At 42.3% G+C, this 20,297-nt stretch overlaps 1 protein-coding gene across 1 annotated transcript in view; it reads left to right on the top strand.

The window, feature by feature from the left end:
* Nucleotides 1-20,297, top strand: part of chka (choline kinase alpha) — a 39,305-nt gene that overhangs the window by 1,142 nt on the left and 17,866 nt on the right. The window contains exons 2-5 of the mRNA XM_083654333.1: nucleotides 1,174-1,282; nucleotides 5,549-5,602; nucleotides 13,999-14,112; nucleotides 16,065-16,198. Of these exons, the coding sequence (XP_083510459.1) occupies nucleotides 1,174-1,282; nucleotides 5,549-5,602; nucleotides 13,999-14,112; nucleotides 16,065-16,198 (411 nt within the window). The remainder of the gene's footprint in view (nucleotides 1-1,173; nucleotides 1,283-5,548; nucleotides 5,603-13,998; nucleotides 14,113-16,064; nucleotides 16,199-20,297) is intronic.

Below are 20,297 nucleotides of genomic sequence, written 5' to 3'. Positions count from 1 at the left end.
CCTCGAATTTGTACTTAAGTACAGTACTTGTACTACTTACTTACTTTCCATCACTACCCCTTAGTATGATCTAGTAGTTGTTCTTATTTATGTTGTCTATGCAGTTTCGTGTATTTCACAGTAAAAACAAGGCTAGGTCGGAACCTAGCCGCCAGCACGTATGCATGTGATTGTGATGACATCACTGATGATGTCATAGACATTGTGACATCATTGTGATGTCATCGACGCAAATCGGTCTGGACAAAGCCAGAATATAGTCAAAGTAAAAAAGTGGTCTTTCTGAATCAGAATATCTCCAGAGATGTGATTTTGACATTGAGGTTCTGCTCACACCACTTGATAAACAGGACAAAGTGTGCATATAAGCCTAGGTAAAGCTATGGTAGCTGTACTTCTGTGAGGGAATAGGGGAATCATGGGCATCAGCTGGCAGTAGCCATCCAACCTATGTCTGACTGCAGAATAATGTTAATTTCTAAACCACAAATCTTTAGGCCGTAAAAATGTCATTGCAAAGTGTAAATAATATAATTCAGATTAAGAGCTTGTGGAACTGTGATGGTCAAGCTGTCACATTTGTGATTTACTACAGCAGCAAAATAAAATGCAGCTAATATTGCAATTCATTTTTCTGCCCCATGATACAGTATGCATTGTCACTGTGATCTAATGCATTTCAATATACAGTATGGTTGCATTCCATCCTTAATCATTGGAGCATTTAGGACCACTAAATTGATCGTTTGGCGACGTAGACTTATCGCATGGACCAATCTCATCAGTCCCAAAATCTAACAAATATCAGCCTTGTTTTGCTAAGAAATATGTATTGCTGCTACTTATGTTTTACGTAGTTTTAGAGTGTACTGCTGCTACCACCTATGTTTTATGTATGTTTTATTATGTTTTACATTTTATGTTTATTGTGTTTTATGTTTTATGGGGACAACGGATGGAAATTAGCCTTGTGCTAAATCCGGCAATTTTTACACTTTTACTATGTTCCAGGTTTTAGTATCTGTTCTATGGTTTCTGTGTTCATTAATTTTGCACTGTCCCGTCCAAATAAACAAATAAATAAATAAAATAAATGATAATTAGATGTAGTGATTTGGCCGTACCTCTGTTCAAAGATTGATTTCGCCTCATATCTGTTTCTGACCTTTGCAGGGGTGGTTTGAGCAACAAGCTGTTCCTGTGCATCCTCCCCGACAGCCTGGACAGTGTTGGGGATGAACCCAGGAGTGTCCTGCTGCGCCTCTATGGGGCCATCCTACAGGTGGGGCGCAAATCTCTCGAAGGCCGCAGTGCCGCACCACACCTCTAGGGTGTGTTGTCATGTCCGGAAAACACTTTTACCCCTCGGTAAAGCAATGTGTAAGCAAGTATATTGAAAGTGCTTAGTCAGTATTGAGATTCAGCAGCTTTTTAGTGGAGGAAACGGGCAGCGCTGCAGGAATCTAAAAAAACAAACACATTGATTATGCTGTTAACTAAATCTATGACCATGTTTGGAATGTCCACCATGTCACAATGATGATGAGTCATGTATCTGGGGTGAAGTTCACTTTACAACAACAAAAACAAACGGTAACACTTTATATTGAGGTACACAGATTCACCATTAACTAGAGGTTTATTATCATGCATATTAATGAGTAACATATTGGCTGTTAATTAGTCATAAGCTAGGGGTGTGCCATATCATATCATTATCATTGATAACGATATGATATGGCACACCCAATGTACACAATTCATATCAAAAATTCATATTGTGATATCGTGATAAATGGCAATATTCCGACTTGTTGACTTGACGTAACAACGTCATACCGTTAGGCTGCGGTGGTTTCGTTACAAAAGGGCATGTACAATAAACCGCGGTAATATTTGAAGGCATATTTGAATATTTGAATACAAACTGTTAACATTTATGCTGACATATAAAACTATAACACTTATTTTGTTGCAATTGTATGTTGTTGAAATGAATAATAATCACATATTTTCCGGTATTTTGTCATATCGTAAAGAATATCGTTATCGCAGAAATACCCTGAAATATCACAAGTAGATTATTCTAGGGCCCACCCCTATATAAGCACGTAATGCTTTATTCTGCATGATCATAATTCAACTAGACCAGTAACTAAGAGTTACTGGCTTTTTGATAGTAAGTTGTTTTACATTAATTACAATCTTCATATGCTTTGCTCAGTAGCTTCTTTACTATAGTATCAATAAGCAGTCATTAGGAGGTTATTGAGGGAAAACTAAAAAAAATGGCCTAGTAGTTGTAGAATATATCCTGTCAATAAATTCACAAAATGTTTCCGCAGAATAAGGCATTAATAAGTGCTTCATAATGACTAATTAACAGACCACCATAATATACATGCTAAAAAGCAACTAGTATGTGTACCTAAAGTGTTACAATTTTTTTTTACTGATGTAACAGTGCCACCACCACAGATTATTTTGCGTGTGAGAGTGTTGTGTGCGTGCAGAATCTGCAGATCATATGCTTATGTGAGTGTATGCCCGCATGTTATTGCCTTTGCGTGTGTGTGCGTGCGTGTGTGTGTGTGTGCGTGCGTGTGTGTGCGTGCGTGCGTGCGTGTGTGTGTGCGTGCGTGTGTGTGTGTGTGTGTGTGTGTGTGTGTGTGTGTGCGTGCGTGCATGTTGGCCATTGTTGTACGCGTTGATGTACCCCCATGGCTGTACATGCATGTGTTCTGTGCCGTAGGCTTCCCAAAGGAGCGTGCCTTGAGCGCACTCTTGTTCCCAGGTGAACCCACCAAACAAACACGGTACAGTATGAGATCTCTGAAATCTCAGCCCACTACAAAGAACCCAAACACATACTCAGAACCGAACAAACAGAACAAACAGAACCCCCGGCCATCCCGCTGGGAAGACACAGTATGGAGGGGGGGGGGGGGGAGGGGGGGGATAAAAAGTGCAGATAACGCCTTCCCTGTCTCTCTGTCTGTCTGTCTGTCTGTCTGTCTTTTCTCTCTCTAAATCCTTGGCTTGTGATTCTTCCGAGAGTCCGAGAACGAGGCAGGAATTCTGCCCGCTCAGCTGGAAACGGCGCAAAACCACAACTCGCAACAATCGTTGCGTCCGCGCTGTTTGGCTTCTTGTTGCTCCACACACAGTGTGTGCACGTAAGAGCGGAGATCATCTATTTTTAGCTGCATGCAATTAACAGCCAGTGATAGAGGCGTTTTTATCTCCCCCGATGACGTGGCGTGTGTGTGTCCAAAGTGCTGGATCTCAGAAACATGTGACACATGTGGCGTTGTAGCTAACGATCCAATGATCAATCCAAAATGAGCCAATCCCAAACCGCAACCGCTTGTGTTCTCTCTCACAAAATAACGAGCGACTCGAGTTCAAGGACTTCTAAACATTTTCACAAGACACAAAAACAACACATTCTAATTCCAATATTGGGAATTTCAGTTTGAGCTGTGTGTGTGTGTGTGTGTGTGTGTGGGGGGGTCCACACACACACACTTATGGGGCCAAGTCACATACCTTGGACTCGAGCCCGACTCGTCACAATTGCCACTGCTTGAGACGTGACTTGTTCTTGGTGACTTGGTACTTGAATTTGACTTGTTGTACTTTGACGACTTGAAAAGCTTTCTAAAGTCTTGACTTGAGATCTTGTGTTTGTGTAAAGGACTTATGTTTAGAGTGATGAGATTTGTCAATTTAAAATCCTGTTTTCTGAAATTGTGTGGAACGATTGCATTTGTTGAAGCTGAAACTGATGGTAGAAAGAAATCCTGGTTCAAACCATATATATTACATTGAAAAGTCCTTGATATTTAATTTGATTAAGTTGATACTGGACTCTGGACTTGGTGCTGTACATTTAGACTTGAGACATTAATGGCATGAACTTGACTTTGACTTGACTTAGTAATCTATTTAGACCTGGGACTTGACTTGATCTTGGTAATCCACATTAGACTTGAGTCTTAAGGTCCTTACACATCAAGAGCGATGCGAATATACGGCATGAAATTGCGATGCGAATTTTGACCCACCTGTCAATCACAGCCACAGATGTGTACACGTCGGAAGCGAATTTCTGAAAAATCGACCGTGGTTCGAAAAAATAAACCCCGCAAATAACGCTCAGCGAAACTTCGCCGTTGGTATGCACGGTTGCATTGACTGGAAAATATTATTGACGTGCAAATTAATCCCACGAAGAAAAACGCTCCCGATGTGTAAGGACCTTTACTCTTGAGAGACCTGAACTGACTTGCGACTTGAACAAAGTTGACTTGGTCACTCACGCCTGTGTTGTGAAGTGAGAAAATCCACCCAAAAGCCAAAACAGTCCGTCGTCATTATTATTCTCGACCCGAGGTCGGTCCGCTACGCCAGACCGCTTAATGCTTCCCCCATGCTCTCTGCCTTGTCACATTTCTCATTTGCGGCCATTAAGTGATTAATTTCCATGTACGCATTAACCAAGGGGCCAATGTGTCCTACATTAAATATTAACTGAAGTCTGTGTAATCGCTAATGGATGTAGAACTAGGTTAGCTTTTATTGCTAGGGATGTCCGAGAGAGCAAAAGCACTGTGTGTGCTCACCAAGGTAACTGCAGCCGTCTCCGTCAGGCCAGAGCAGCCGAGCAGGACTTAGTGATGTCTAATCAAAAAGCTAATATGATTAAGCGAGCTTATTGTCGAAGGGAGTAATGATTAAACAAACCCTAAAACACACTGGGAGTTTCTCAGCAATGAAGATATGCGAGTAGCGAGTTGGCTAGTGAACAGATGCGCCAAATTTATACGTTCGTCTTCTTTCGCTAAAATACGTACACCGGTTGAACCGACGACCGCTTTGCCTCACCCATCTGTAAAGAAAAACAAAAAAAACTTTCAAGTTCGAGTTGTGCAACGTCTCATAGTCATCCTGAGGATAGGAAATGTGTTTATCTCGATCCTCCTACCTGGGCTGCGTTCAAATTCTCTTTATGGGTTTAGGAAGCTCCCTAACTGAGTGAAATGACCCGGAAGTGCCTAAGTAGCCGCCATGATAAGAGCTGTTAGAATTCTCTAAATGCTAAGGAAAGCTACGTAACGTAGCCTACGTACGTAGGTAGGTAGCTTACTGTAAGTGTAGTGAGATCCTCTTAGCAGTGCGGTTGTCTTTTCCTAAGCCCGCACGAATTCTCCTTCCCATCTTTCCTCGACCTCATGACGTCTTCCAGAGAGGTCAGGGAAAAGTGGGTGAGGATGAAGAGGAGTTAAGAGTTAAGAGTTTCTGTGACAATTTGAATCCAGCCCTGCCATCTCTGCACCACCTACCTCCCTTCCCCCCTCTGCTCTTCCCTCTCTTTCTGACTGTTGCGTCATGCAGGTAGTCAGGGGGCCCTCTGCACTGGCACGTCTTAAAGAACTCACACTGTACTGTACTGCCCAGCGGGCATGGTTAGGTCTGTGATGTAAACGGTCTTGGACAGCTTCACGTGTACTCATGGATAGTTCTTTCCCCTTTCTTTTGTCGATAGATGTCCTGTAATAAAGGGGATTCCCGACAGTCAAACAAAGAAAATCTCTTCCAAGTAAGTAACTGATGTTGGGCCACCATGTGCTTCTCTGCAGCAGATCCTCCACCCAGCTGTTTCAGTCCACACAACACTCACCATCATCTCATGTTTCAGGTGCCCCCCCCCCCCCCCCCCCGATGTCTGAAAATGTTCTTTTCCCCCTTCACTAATAACACTCTTGTTTCTCGTGTGGAGCTCTCTGTCCATATGCTTTTCATTATGATCTGGCCGAGCCATGGGAACTCCTGAGGCAGCAGTCACTGCAGGGGAAACCGCTGAGATTGGCTGAACCTTCGCCCCCATCTGGGCTTTTGAACTCCGGTTCAGAATCGATTTAAAGGAACAGCTCACCCTAAAATCCAAAATACATATTTTCCCTCTCACCTGTAGTGCTATTTATCCATCTATATCGTTTTGTGTTAGTTGCCTGAGTTTTGGAGATATCGGCCGCAGAGGTGTCTGCCTTCTCTTGAATAAAATGGAACTGGATGGCACTCGGCTTGTGGTGCTCAAAGTGCCAAAGAAATACATTTGAAAAACTCAACAGCAATGTCTCTTTCCAGAAATCATGACCCGGTTACTCAAGATAATCCACATACCTTGTTATGAGCAGTTTCATGGAGGAACTATTTTCTTTTGACCAAACTACCTACCCCCGCTAGCTGCTAGCTAGTTCCTACATGAGACTGCAAAAGAAAATAGTTCCTACAATACATGAAACTGCTCACAACAAAGAAAAAGCAAAAGTAAAATATAAAGATACCCACCACCCCCCTAAAGCAAACATATAATCAGGTGGCAGTACGTCTTGATATTGAGTAGTCACTCTCACACTGGTGTCACTGTCAACCAGTATGTGAGCCTTACCTCTTCAAAGATAATCACAATTTAAAAGACCTTTTGTGGTCCCCACCGGAAAGAAAATGTGCATAGTGCTCTGACTTTTCAGAAAGTGAACTCCGTCGATTCTTCCTTTCAAAAGGAAATCAATTTAGAGGAGATCACAAAGGATTCTCAGAAGGAGCATTCACTTCAAGCAATCCTTCAATTCTCAATAGATTTACACCAACTGATCAATCATTTTATCAAAATGATCTGAGAAAGATCTGTGAGCCAATTGGACGCAATGGGTTTATTCCTGTTTATGTTCAGAGAGTCACTGTAAACTGTTACCTCACACCCAGTGACTTAAGAAAGCCCTTTGCCCTCCATCCTGTCATGTGACCATCCTGTCATGTGACCACGTCGAGCCTTTACCCGTACAAAGCGAGGGTGACTCACCGAGCCCCGTCAGGTGACCGTCACTCAGCTATTGTTATCATTCCCAGCACTCAAGCATGACCTTAGTCCAGACAGAGCACTGACTTGGGATCAGCTTCCATCCCCTAAATCCAGCAGTTTATGTAGTAGTGATCGTAGTGCAGAACTGATCCCATGTCTGGGTGACCTCACCTCACCTCAGTCCTAACCAGCTCCTTAAACAATCATGTCTGGTCACGGTAAATCCTATTTAAACCTAATCCCTCAATTTAACGCGCTTAACACTGCCCTGACTGTCTGTCTGACACACATTTCTGCTGTCTAAATTGATGATGACAAGCCAATTTGACTGGAAAACTCTCATATAGTATTATTATTATTATTATCATCATCATTATTATTATTATTATTATTTGAATATTTCTGCATAAATACATTTGCATCATATGAACCATATCATTATATATACTGATACATTTGCATGGTTATCGTGATATTGATTTCAATCATATCACCCAGCAGCCCTCTGTCCTTAGAAATGGTTTCACTTCTGACGATGGCTGAGTGAAACAAGGGCATCAGAAGTTGAAGGTGGCATGTGGCCATGACAGTTATATAATCTCGCCCTTATGAACGTGGCATGTGGCAACACACTTCTATCATCTACGCCCCTCATGGGCTTATTGACCCACGTAACAGAATAGATAAGTATTGAGGAGGACAAAACAGCAGCTGTAGCTGGCGGGCAGCTCACAGTGCACCTGCCTGCTGCACAACCACTCCAAGGCCACTCGCTGAAGATCTCAGAGCAACAATGGCAACCTGGGCACCTCAGAGTCTGCCAGTCTGATGAGCCGTGTCAACCTGGGCACCTCAGAGTCTGCCAGTCTGATGAGCCGTGTCGGGCGTAACGCATTACAAAGTAACGCATTACTGTAGTCACATTACATTTGTCTGTAAGGAGTAGTGTAAAGGTCTCATTATGCTTTCCGCATCAGCGAGGAACGCGAGTGTCCGCGCGGAAAAGTGACGTCAAATCAGCAGACACGCCCCTCCGCAAGGGTCCGTGCGGACGGTTTTCGAGCGGCTGTGCGCACGCCGAAATTTGTAACTACGCGGACGCGGACGGGCGGACAAAGTGGAGTTTTCAAGACTCGCGCTCAATTCCGCCTGCAGAAACCCACACAGAGTATAAAAGCTCCACACGTTTCCTCGTCGGATTCCGTGTCTCTCATTTCCGTGCGGCCGGCCAAAGCGTCAAGCATAATCCAGGCTTAAGGCAGTGGTCCCCAACCACCGGGCCGCGGACCGATACCGGGCCGCAACGCATTTGGTACCCGGCCATTTAAAAAAAAATAAACATAGGCTATAATATTATAGGCTGTGTGTGGTAGTTGAAACATAGTTTCAAGTTGACGTTTATTTATGTTTGTAGTTCAAACAAAAACATAAATACTGTATAGGCTACATACAGTACAACACAAAAGGCTGTTATTTACCCTTTTTCGCCACCTAGTGAGTGAATATATATGTAATTAAAACCATTCAAATTGACAGCCGGTCCGCAACTTTTTTTTCCATGTATCTACCGGTCCTTGGCACAAAAAAGGTTGGGAACCCCTGGTGTAAGGCACTATGGTTCCTAAATCCAGTAATCACATTACAGTTACTAAATCAACTTGGATTATATAAATTCTTCAATTATCAGCAGGATCGGGATTGAATCTGCAGGATTTTGGAAAAATCTAAAGTTTTCATGCACAACACATTATAACTGACTGTAAAAAGCTGTTAATTGCTGGAATGGATGGGCTGGAGGGACGGGGAGGAGTGATTCTTGGTTAGGTTTAGGCATCATGAGGAGTGACGATTGGTTGGTTCAGGCCAATCAGAGGCCAACAGAGAGAGGGCCCAATTTATTGTTAGATTATAAAAGGGAGCATGTGGGCAATGTTCTCTGTTTCAATTTTGTCCCGAAGTGATGTCATCAGTGATGTCACTTGAGCAATTGTGCATTGTGACATCACTGATGATGTCATAGGCATTGTGACATCATCAGTGATGTCATAAGAGGGCGGGCGAGGCTGCGCAGCGAGCTGCAGGACCAGCTCAGCGATTTGCAGGGCGGGTGAGGCCGCGCAGTGGCCAAGCTAGCGAGCCTCCGCAGCGGGCGAGCCTAGGAATCGGACGCACGTAGCGCGCAAGATGAATAGTCTCTTAAAATAACCTAGCAACCTCCTGACTGAGGACATGGCTTAAAAAACAAACGGAACAAAATGGTGGGGCACATGCCCCCCAGCTTGAATGGACATGCATGACGCCACTGGGTACACTCTGCTAGTCATGTTTCGATGGTGCTATATACAGTAGGTGTAGCATTTATAAACTTTATAAAAATAAATATATCATTGTAAAATGAATAGTGCTACCTACACCTTGGTACGTGAGAACATGGGAGACGATTGGTAGCCTCTGTCGGAGTGGTATTGTTAGAGCTAGTGTTTCTCAAAATGAAGACTACATTTCCCATAACCCCCCATTGCTTCCTGTTCCCCTCCCCTGCCTGAAGAGGACAAACCTGTTGGTTGGAAGTCTTTTTTTGATTGACCTTTCACTCCTCCCACCATGTGACATTTGGCAGAAACTCGCAGAAAACTTGAATAGGATAGTCTTCTCTTCTTCTAACAGGAAGTATCTGTTTCCTGGGGGAGGGGCAAAACAAAACAAAAACTTTTGCATTAGAGGAAGCAGGTGTAGAATGTTGAAACTGAAGTTTTCATCCCACTTGGGGAATAGAGAGGCAAAGTGACCGCCTACTTCCTGCTTCAGCACTGTACCAGAGATTTTCATCTGCCATTTATTTTCCCATAGACATTTCGTAAAATGCTTATAAAAAATAGTTTTACTTGTTCAAACCAAACGGTTCAGATATATTTAGAAACAGGAGAGACCGCATAACATTTCAGTCAGACGAAAACGTAAAATAATTGCGGATTTAAAGAAAAGAAAAAAATCAATGTAGTTTTTTTAAGTTTTAGTCCGAGTGAAATGTTCTATGGTCTCTCCCGATTGGAAATATAGCTGAACGGTACATTTAATATAGCTGAACGGTTTGGTTTGGCGAAGTAAAACTATTTTTATATGAGCATTTTACGAAATGTCTATGGGAAAATAAATGGCGGATGAAAATCTCTGGTACAGTGCTGAAGCAGGAAGTAGGCGGTCACTTTGCCTCTCTATAGAGCACAAAACATATATACCGTAGTGACCTCAGTTCACCTATTCGTCTTTCAAGTCCAAAGAAGCGCTAAACATCAAAATTTGGGGTTGAGAAATTAAATGACAGGTTCCAAAGTACATGTAGACGAAGGAAAGACAGTTCTACTATAAGACAAGTGAATAATTGTATAAATCATTCCAAGAAAAGGAGGAAGGGGGAGGAACTAAGGGGAGAAAGGGGGGAGGAGTTAAGGAAGAGTGCTGATAATAACTTTTTGGCTGGCAGACTTGCTGTGGGAGAGTGGGACAAAACAAACCGCCAAATGAACTCTGCTCTTTAAAATAGGTCATGGGAAATGGCGGCGTTCACGGGGCTTAGTGGAAAGACTGGCAGTCAGTGTGTGAGAGCAGTAGGGTCACATGCATGGGATGCTGTCACCGTCTGCAACTCGAGGTGATAACTGCCACAGTCTAATCATATCACTCATTTAGAACGGACATGTCTATTTAATTTTTATTTTGTACCTTTCACTTTATTTTCAACATGAACCACAGTTGAGAAGCAGTGGTGTAAGGTAACTAAGTATAAATACTTAAGTGCTGTACTTAAGTATTTGAGTATCTGTACTTTACTTGAGTATTTATATTTCTGTCAACTTTCACTTTTACTCCACTACATTTCCCCCAAGCATCTTAGTTACAAAGTAAAATCAGAAGAAATTGCGTAGCCTGCAAGCAATCAGGTTTGGCAAATCAATCAGTGCTCCTAGTTTGCAAGTTACGTTAATCACGATCCACACGCCATTCCATTTGGTGGCTGTAATGCAACATAACGTTGTTTGACAGCGGCTATAAAAGTCGAGAAGAAGAAATAGACTTCCACTCAGGCCCATGCATGTCTTTTGCTTGATTTTTTTGCAGCATTTACTTGTACTTTTTTACTTTCAATACTTAAGTACATTTAATATCAGAAAATTACTTTTGATACTTAAGTACAGAAAATATCAAGTACTTTAAGACTTTTACTCAAGTCATATTCTAATGAGTGACTTTGACTTTTACCAAAGTCTTTTTCTGGGAAGATATCTTTACTTTGACTTAGGTATGGTTTTCGAGTACTTTATACACCACAGTTGAGAAGTAGCCACCTGCAGGCCCACTGACTGAACCTTGTCCCTATGATGAAAGTCAACGTAACTGAGTAACACTTTTGGCATGCACCCAATTTATCAACACTGCTGCGAAGGCGGAAATGAAAGTGGCGCGCTCCACATAAACGCTGTTATCGCCGGCACAGTTCTGAACGAGATAAGATAACACAGGTTAGCGCACTGCATCGGTCTGTCATCGGGGCCCCCCAGACTACTACTACACCGTGTTACTTAGTTAAGATGAGCACTGTGATATAAGGCCTGCTGCAGCAGTCTGCCACCATGTGTGTCAAGATGCTTACGCTAATGGGGATTTGGAACAGCATGTGCTGATCAGCACTCTGCAGATAAAGTATTACATAACACGAGTGTGGATAGAGAGAGCCGAGGTGAATGTCACTCCCTGCTTCAGTATGGTATTTTCATCCGCCATTTATTTTGACATTTAGACATGTCGTAAAATGCTTATAAAAATAGTTTTACTTGTTCAAACCAAACAGTTTGAACGGAGAGACCACATAACATTTCACTCGGATCAAAACGTAAAACATTTTCGGTGTTTTTTGTTTTGTTTTGATCCCAGTGAAATGTTCTATGGTCTCTCCCGATTCTAAATCTAGATTGATTCAGATGATTCATGATTTATCTACTGGATAGATCTTTGTGTATGTTGATCTGACGAGGCACACGTAATTGTGAAACTGGTGGCCCCCTGCAGGCAAAGATGCGCTCATTGATTTCTTGGACATGTTCACGGTGTTCAAGTTCAAAATGGGAAGTGAAACTGGAATTTTTCAAATGACGAAGAAGCCTTCATTCTCAGCAGTGTGTCAATCCAGATAGATTGTCCCTCCAAATAATTAAGAAGTTTGGTGACCTGCCTGTGGGGAAAAGGGGGCGGGGGGTATATAATATATCCCAAGGTGATAAATACTTTCCCTGTAGGTGGCGCTGTATAGATTATTTGTCATTTCTGAATAACATGTAGCATCTAGGCCACAAGCCCGGGTAGTATTGTTTCCTCTGAGCTGACTTCCTGTTGGACGGCTCGCATGAAGTGCATTCCCTGGCTCATAGCCAGATTCCAGATCCAACTTCTGCCTCCAACATCATCATCTGAGTGTTATGTTTACTCGAGTTGAGATAGGAATATGGCCTACAGGCAGGTCAACCTACAGTAGGTTACTGGAGCGCAACGTTTTTTATTACAGCTATCTAGACAGTTATGTATTCCACACTCAAGTAATTTAGAGCAGAATTATCTCCCTATACACACACACACACACACACACACACACACACACACACACACACGCATATTGTCATTATATTTCTCAATGTGCAGATTGCAGCCAATAATAATAATAATAGTAATAATAATCTGTTTGATAAAGATATGGACTTGAATCTCATAATGCTCGTCACCTGACTACAATTTAATTTATATGACAGATTAGGTCTATAAATTTGTCAGGGATAGAGTTCATTCACTTTCAATTCAATTACTTTCAGGAAGTAGATGGAAATTCAATCACTGGACGTCTTGCCGTGAAATTTCTTAAAACCAGTCAATGAAGAAATGTTTGAGGCTCTGTCATTTCAATTTATATTCTAAAGACTATAGATAGTTTAAGAACCCAAGTTAGCTAACTCCAAAATATACGAATAAAATGTAAATGGTAGACAAAGATCAGCAGGCTAGCTAACTCGGAAACAAGCTAGTTAACCTGGATACCTTTGTTTGGCTTTTCCCCCCTCGGCTTCCTCCTTTCTTACCTTGAGTCTTTTTCACTGGGCTTCAGGCTAATCTTACTTAGCCAGAAAAACGCTAGTTCTTTGGCTCCGCCCACTGAGGTTTAACTCAACCAATGAGATTATTTCTTAGCCTGATGCAGACTGAATTGCCAGCTCGTTGCACTCCATTACCTTCTTCAGTCTGACATTGCCTCCACTCTATCCGATTTCCGTGGGGTAAAGCCCCGAGGGGGGGGTTAATTTTCCCTAACCAATCACAGACCCCAACGTATCCTAACCAATCGCAGAGCCCAACGTATTTGTAGAACTAAAACTCCAATGTGCGTTTTGGTTGCCCACACAATAAGCCTGCTATATAACGAGTCGTGGACCTCGTTAGCCTTGTTCCGCTAATTAGTTCACAATCCCAGTCCTCTCTGCTAATGAGTTCCAGGTACAAAGCCCGGCCCTCTGTCTTCCCAGCACAAAATAACCGAATAAAATCAATCTAGCGTTGAGATCAGTAGAGCTGTAGAGTAGTAACCTTTTCCACTGGCAAGTTCCTGGTCACATGTCGGTGGGAGAGAGCCCCCTCCCCCTGTTGAGCTCTAGGTTTTGTCCGTGTGTCCCACTCTTAAGATGAAGGGAGAAATATACAAAGCTGTGTCCTACAACAGTGACTGCTGCGCTCAGTGGGCCAAACCCGGCCCGGAGTTTACAATCCACCTCTTGTCTTGTCCCTCACCACTCCACTCCACTCCGACGGGCGAACCCAACTAACCCTAACCACAGCGTTTTCTCCTTGTTCTTACTCCTTCACCCTTGTCTGGATTTCCACTTACAAAGCCGAATGTCTTCATCCATGGCTGTCGTTCCAAAATCTCACTCCCTCCCACCTTCCATGTTTTCAGACATCACCGGTCAAACCCTTTTTGCTCTCATCTCTCACGCTGTTCCCATTGCAGTTGACAGCGCCGGTGGTGGACTGCAGGCGTCCATGTTGTGCTGTGGGATTGTAACCGTGTGTGTCTCTGTGTGTGCTTTCAGGGGGCAGAGGCCATGGTACTGGAAAGTGTGATGTTTGCCATCTTGGCGGAGAGGGAGTTAGGACCCAAACTGTACGGGATTTTCCCTCAAGGCCGATTGGAGCAGTATGTCCCTGTAAGTGATAAGTCCTAAAAACACCGGAAAAGTGTTGGCATTGATTCCCTTGTTTTGTTTTTTAATTTTTCCACATTGTAGAATAATAGTAAAGACATCGAAATTATGAAACAACAGTGACCAAAAATCCAAATCTTATATTTTAGATTCTTTAAAGTATCCTTGTGAATAAATCTTTGTAAATAAATTCATACGTTAGGCACCAACTTGACTATTTGCCTAAGAAACACATTTCATGCATTTAAGCATAAGCCTTTAGATCAAAATGGCTTTAAGAGAATGAAAAACAGTACATTCATCAGGTGAGTCCAAACCTTTGACTTGTAGTGTGTATAGGATGAACTGAATTTAAATCTTTTTAGCTTTTTTTTTTTTTTTTTTTAGCTCGTCCTCAATATGAAAAATGTCTAATTTTAGTTAGTAGAGTTAGCCTTAGGGTTAGAATTAGGGTTGAGGTAAGGTTAAGGTGTGTGTTAGTGGCACGGGTTCAAGTTTAGCATCAGCAGCTTGGGAACAAAAGATATGGTGCTATTTGTGTGCACAGTGTTCTGTTCAATGATGCACGATTGATTTCAGAGGAAATTAATAAACCATAAAACATCTGCTCTCCTGTAGTGAAACAGTCATGTGTTACGCAATTCAGTTCACACAGAAGACAAGAACATCACCTGACTATTTGGATGGAACACGAGAGAATAGCTCTTGTCTCTTGTAGCAGATACAACTGTTTTTTGTTTGTTTTTGTTTTTTAAGACCAGGCCCATTTTTGTAAACTCAAATATATATATCGCCGCTGTCGTTCCAGGACCTCGAATTTCCAAAACAGAAACTTTTGAGGAAGTAAAAAAAACCTGTTTGCTCTTAAACTACTGAACCAAATGTCGTCAAAGTTGGCACATGTCTTAATTATAGTTAGTTTCCCGCTGAATGTGTCATTACTTTATAAATATCTGACCTGGATAAGCTCAAATGATGTTGTTTATATTATTAGTCCGACTTGGAAGCGCTTTCTCATGGCCAGTCAAGCGGGAGGCAGCCACATCCTCATGCACGAGCCCCCAAGCTCCAGGCCGCGGGCGCGCGCGCAGGAGCAGCAGCATTGCCCCTCGCCTCTCATGGCCGATTTGGGGCTTTCGCATGGGGTGAGAAATAGTCTGACATAACGTAACGTTAACGTTACATTATTCTCGTCAGAAAGCACTCCGATTTGCATGTTAAAACAAGTTTGCAGCCTAGGAATAACTGGAAAACATTTGATTGATATATTAACGTCAGAGGAAGCCAGGATGAGTCAAAACGATATGAGAAAAATTACACAGCGCGTCTGCCGTGTGTCTTTTCCGGGTTTAGTGTCCTGCGTGGGGGGGTACACACGGAGGTAGGGGGGGGATTTCGAGGTTTGACTGACAGATTGAGGGCGAATGGCGTTACGAGATTTACTCACAAGCTCGTTTTAATGCTTTTCCATTGGTTGCATTTGTTAAAAACCACACAGAGACGTGAAGGGTGACCAATGGCATTGATTCATGACAAAAAGTAAGAAAGTGAAAAAAGTGACATTCGAGGTCCTGGCCCGACACCGACGATATATTTTCAAATCAGAATGCGTTTTGTTTGTAATACAAAAGGTTCCGAACATATTTTGACCTGAGCTGACTGCATGTACTATAAGTATTAACAACATTAAAATGTGGGTGTATTCCAGAAGCAAATGCACAATATAGTAGCTCATTTGAACATGGACATATACAGTAAGTACATGTATTATTTAGAAATTGTTTATGGAGGAGGTGATCAGATATATTTACAGGGTGTCAGAACATCATCCTAGACTAGTTTCAAAAGACTCGAAAACAAAACCCAATTAATTTAGGAGATCATAAACTTCTTCAGCTTTTTACCTGAATTTAATCAAATAAATCACCTGTTCTACTCATCTGTTCAAACGCCAGAGCCGTAAGCTGGACACCTGCGAGTTAAGTGACCCCAGCATCTCAGCCGAGGTCGCAGAGAAGATGGCCAAGTTTCATGGTATGAGGATGCCCTTCAACAAGGAACCCAAATGGCTGTTTGGAACCATGGACAAGTGAGTCTTTTAAACTTTTTATTTTTCTTTCCTTTCTTCAAATTTTCTAGAAAAGTAAAGAAAGAGAATATTATACACAAACATCTGTAAATAGTTCTTATAGCAGACGGTAAGAAATCATTCGATGGAGCATGGCGGTAAGATGAGGCATTCACTGGCTGCCAGGGTAATATCTTCTATAATAGAGCCTTTTCACGGGGGCCATTTTGTGTCGAAAAGGCAGGGTAAACACAGGTGCGAGCAAAACAGTGATGAGGGTTTCCAACTTCCAATCATAGAAGTTGGAAACCCTCATTAGTGTTTTTGCTTGCACCTGTGTTTACCCTTCCTTTTGTCGACACAAAATGGCCCCCGTGAAAAGGGTCTATGTGAAGGTTTACTTGTTACCGTCAAATAAAGAGGTCGGGGGTCACCCCATCGTCATCCATTTCCGTTTAAATTGAGTTAAAGTCTACATTGTTGGTTGTTGACAAGGCTTACATTGAGCAATGTCTGTCAACAACAGGCTGCGATAAAGTTAATGGCCTCCTTCCTCTGACCTTCCCTGTAGGAACCCAAACACTAGTTCACTAACTGGCCTGTGTCCGCTTTGCAAGATGGCCAATGTTAGTCAATTGTCTGGTTGTGACATTTTTATTGGAGAGTTTTGTAAAGAACAGGATGAAGCACCGGGGAGATCAGAAACATGGCTGTGATACCTGTCATGATTTTAGTGACAAAATGTAGATGATCCAATTAGATTGAAAGTTTAATGGGTTGTTAGAGCAGAAAACAATGGCTTACAGTTAACACCTTAAGTGCCATAGCCGAAATAATTCGTCTTACATAATCCAACGCTTAAGTGCCAGAGCCGAGTTTACTCGTCTTACATAAACATTTTTTTTTTTTTGACGGTGGGACATCAATCAACAACTTTTACATCTTCGAGATCACTATTGGAGCAAGATAATGTGTATAATCTATTTTACCGACCCACTAAGTGTTGACAGTGCTCCCCCAGACGACCGAAATCAAAGAAAAAACTGCCGCGGGACCAAGCCGTTCAAGGAAATGCCGTGGCGATTTTACAGTAATCCATTCAAGACTTGTCTTGCCTGAGAGCGGCCGCGCACCGGCAGCAGCACACAGAGAGCGGAGAGCGATTTGCAAAATAGATCATAGGTGAAACACACTTTGAAACACCTCAGAAAGGCCAGAATCAACATCTGCCCATCGCCCACGCATTCCCCGGCCCATCTTGACTCGCACAAGGAGCGTCCGCACGCAGGCAAGCAGGCAGGCAGGCACACAGGCAGGCAGCAGCAAAAGCGCTTCTGACACGCCCGCTGTACAGCCAGGAGGAAGGAGGAGAAGACACACGGAGGGAGGAGTTTGAATGAGAGGGGTGTTTCCTGTTGTTATGGAGGAAATTACTGTTCAAAACTATTGTTTAGAATGTCTGACGGTCTTACTGATGCCAAAAATGAATGGTTAAAGTGACTGTTTCACAAAAAGCCATTTATCTCTGAATAAATTTCCAGACGCTGAAACCATGCTGTACTCAACGGCTAATATCTACATAACTACTAACTCTGCAAACTAACTCTTTTAGACAGAGAAAGCACACATTCTATTAGTTATTTTTAGATGATTGGTGTTCATGAATTCTTAACAGAAAAGAATTCCTCGGCTGTTCTAAAATGAGCCAGAATCGTCAAAAACACCCCTGGCACAACTTACCTACAGGAATGAAAACATGGCTGGCATTCAATGTGTTAAGACAAAGTAACAATACGGCAATATATAAAACCTAATATATGACAATTATAACGTAGAATAGAGATATGACTGTCAAAAGCTCTAGCTGTGTGCAATATATAACAAATAAGAACATGCTCATTGTAAAAAAAAAAAGAGAAAAAAAAGTTTTCAACAAGGAAATGTATTTTTTACTGCTGTGGTATTTCTTTTCGTAACGTTACAATGCTTTAACGAGTTAACATAGCCAGCTAGCAAGTGCTAATTTAGGTAGCATTAATAAAAAGAATAAACAAAAAAACAAAAATGATAGTTGGAGAACGCTTCCTTGGTGTCTGAAGTCACCTCCTGTTTATCTTTGTTGACTAATGCGGTCTTAGTGCTTGCTGGCTAGCTGTGTTATGTGATCAAATCAATATCAAAGCAGCGAAAACGACATGATTTCTAAAACTTTGCACCACTACGTAGTATTCAGAGCCTGTCACATGACATCACCCACAACCAAGAGTCAACCAAGTGGTTTGCAGTGTGAACACAGTGTTTCTCACAACGAGGACAAGAAACTAGTTCGTCAACTAAGCTGGTGAATAGCAAAACCCACATGCTTTCACCATTTTATACAAGGTGGTAATGACCCATGTATTGGTTACCCGGTTTTTATGTTTTTGTGTGATGCATAGTATATTGTATGTGTGCACTTTTGGTTTATGTGTTCTTGTGTGATATACCACATTTTATTGCTGCTGTTGTCTTGGCCAGGTCTCCCTTGTAAAAGAGATCTCTAACTATTTTGTCAACTAGAGTGGCTGGTGAATACCAAAACTCACATGCTTTCACCATTTTTATTTATATAGGTGGTGATGATAGTATCTATTTTTTTTAACTGTCACAGTGGCTGGTGCAGAAGGCAACGTTTTGCAACCATTTGGCAAATGTAAAGTCCCAACGATTGTCACACACCTGAGTGTGCAAAATTTGTTCTCCGCATTTGACCCATCCCCTGGGGGAGCGGTGAGCAGCAGCAGCGCCGCGCTCGGGAATCTTTATGGTGATCTAACCCCCCCAATTCCATTGGGTCTCATTTTTATAGTCTTTGGTATGACTCGGCCAGGGATCGAACTCACAACCTCCCAGTCTCAGGGCGGACACTCAAACCACAAGGCCACTGAGCTGGTATTGGTAAAGAGTGCTAAAAATGTGCTGATGGTGTTAATTTCTCCCCCTGGAAAGGTACAGTGGAAATGTACAGTGGGTCATTTCCTGGGTACTCTTTGTCCCCATGTGATGACTTGTCCTGCGGGTCCAGTATAGCAGGAGGTCCAGGTTGACCAACAACTCTCGCTTATCGGTCTTATCTCAGAGACATGGAGGTCAGAGGAGAGATTAGCGCTCGTATCTGTTTTATGACTCACCGGAAGCTTTTATCTCTGACACTGATTGCTTCTGTCCCACTGATAAAACCTTCTTTGGCCATCTTGTAAACCCCTAAAACTGCGCTAATTATATGAATCATTCCATTTGCCACGAGCGCGTGATCGCTGATGTCTCCAAATGACGTTTGTCATCATAACCTTGTGATGGATGATGCCTCCAGACCCTGAATGCAACTTGTTGTTGTCCCTGACTTGACTTTATTGGACTAGCCCGTTTGGAAAGAGGTCTTGGTTTTAGGGCTGTAGCCAGAATTCTGTCAGTCGAATCGAATTTGGCTGTTCAATTCTAATAGTCGACTATTATTATTAGTAGTAGTATTATTATTTTCTAAAAAGACTATCTGGCATTGGCAATCGGAAAATCCATTAGCATGAGGTTGTTTGATTTGTTTGTTTGATTGGGACTTGGCTTTACGGTATTAATAGGCTGATACTTATACCAAAAAAAGGCTATATCACGATCTATTGGGAGAAACCAAGCACTTCCATGTAGAATCAATCATTCAGCACCCCCATATAGATGGAATGGAATGATCCTTGTTTCATAACCACATATTGCGACTGTGAGACTGGCAGTCAAATCATGCTCTTTTAAAGAAATCGTTGACTATTTGCGGTCACCCCTACTTGGTTTATCAGTATCTGTGACTGGGCCAAGAGATTTAATTAAGCTCAAACCGCCCTATATATAATGTATATATATATATACACAGCGTCTACTACATTGACAATTTCAACGTCTTCTGGGAATGCAGACAGTTATTTAGAAACGATGGCATAATTGGCTGGAGGCAAACCTCTCACACACTTTGTCCATACAGTACTTTGTACCCCACTCAGGTCATGGTGTTCCTCTCTGCCAAAACATTCCCTTCACGTCCATTCGTTCTGACGAGCCCCACTGCTACTGATATCCCCGGGGTCCTAGT

This window comes from Poromitra crassiceps (genome assembly GCF_964638095.1).
Source record: "Poromitra crassiceps genome assembly, chromosome: 18".
NCBI lineage: Eukaryota > Metazoa > Chordata > Actinopteri > Beryciformes > Melamphaidae > Poromitra > Poromitra crassiceps.
The sequence above is the reverse complement of the archived record's forward strand: the minus strand, read 5'-3'. Positions and strand labels throughout refer to the sequence as shown.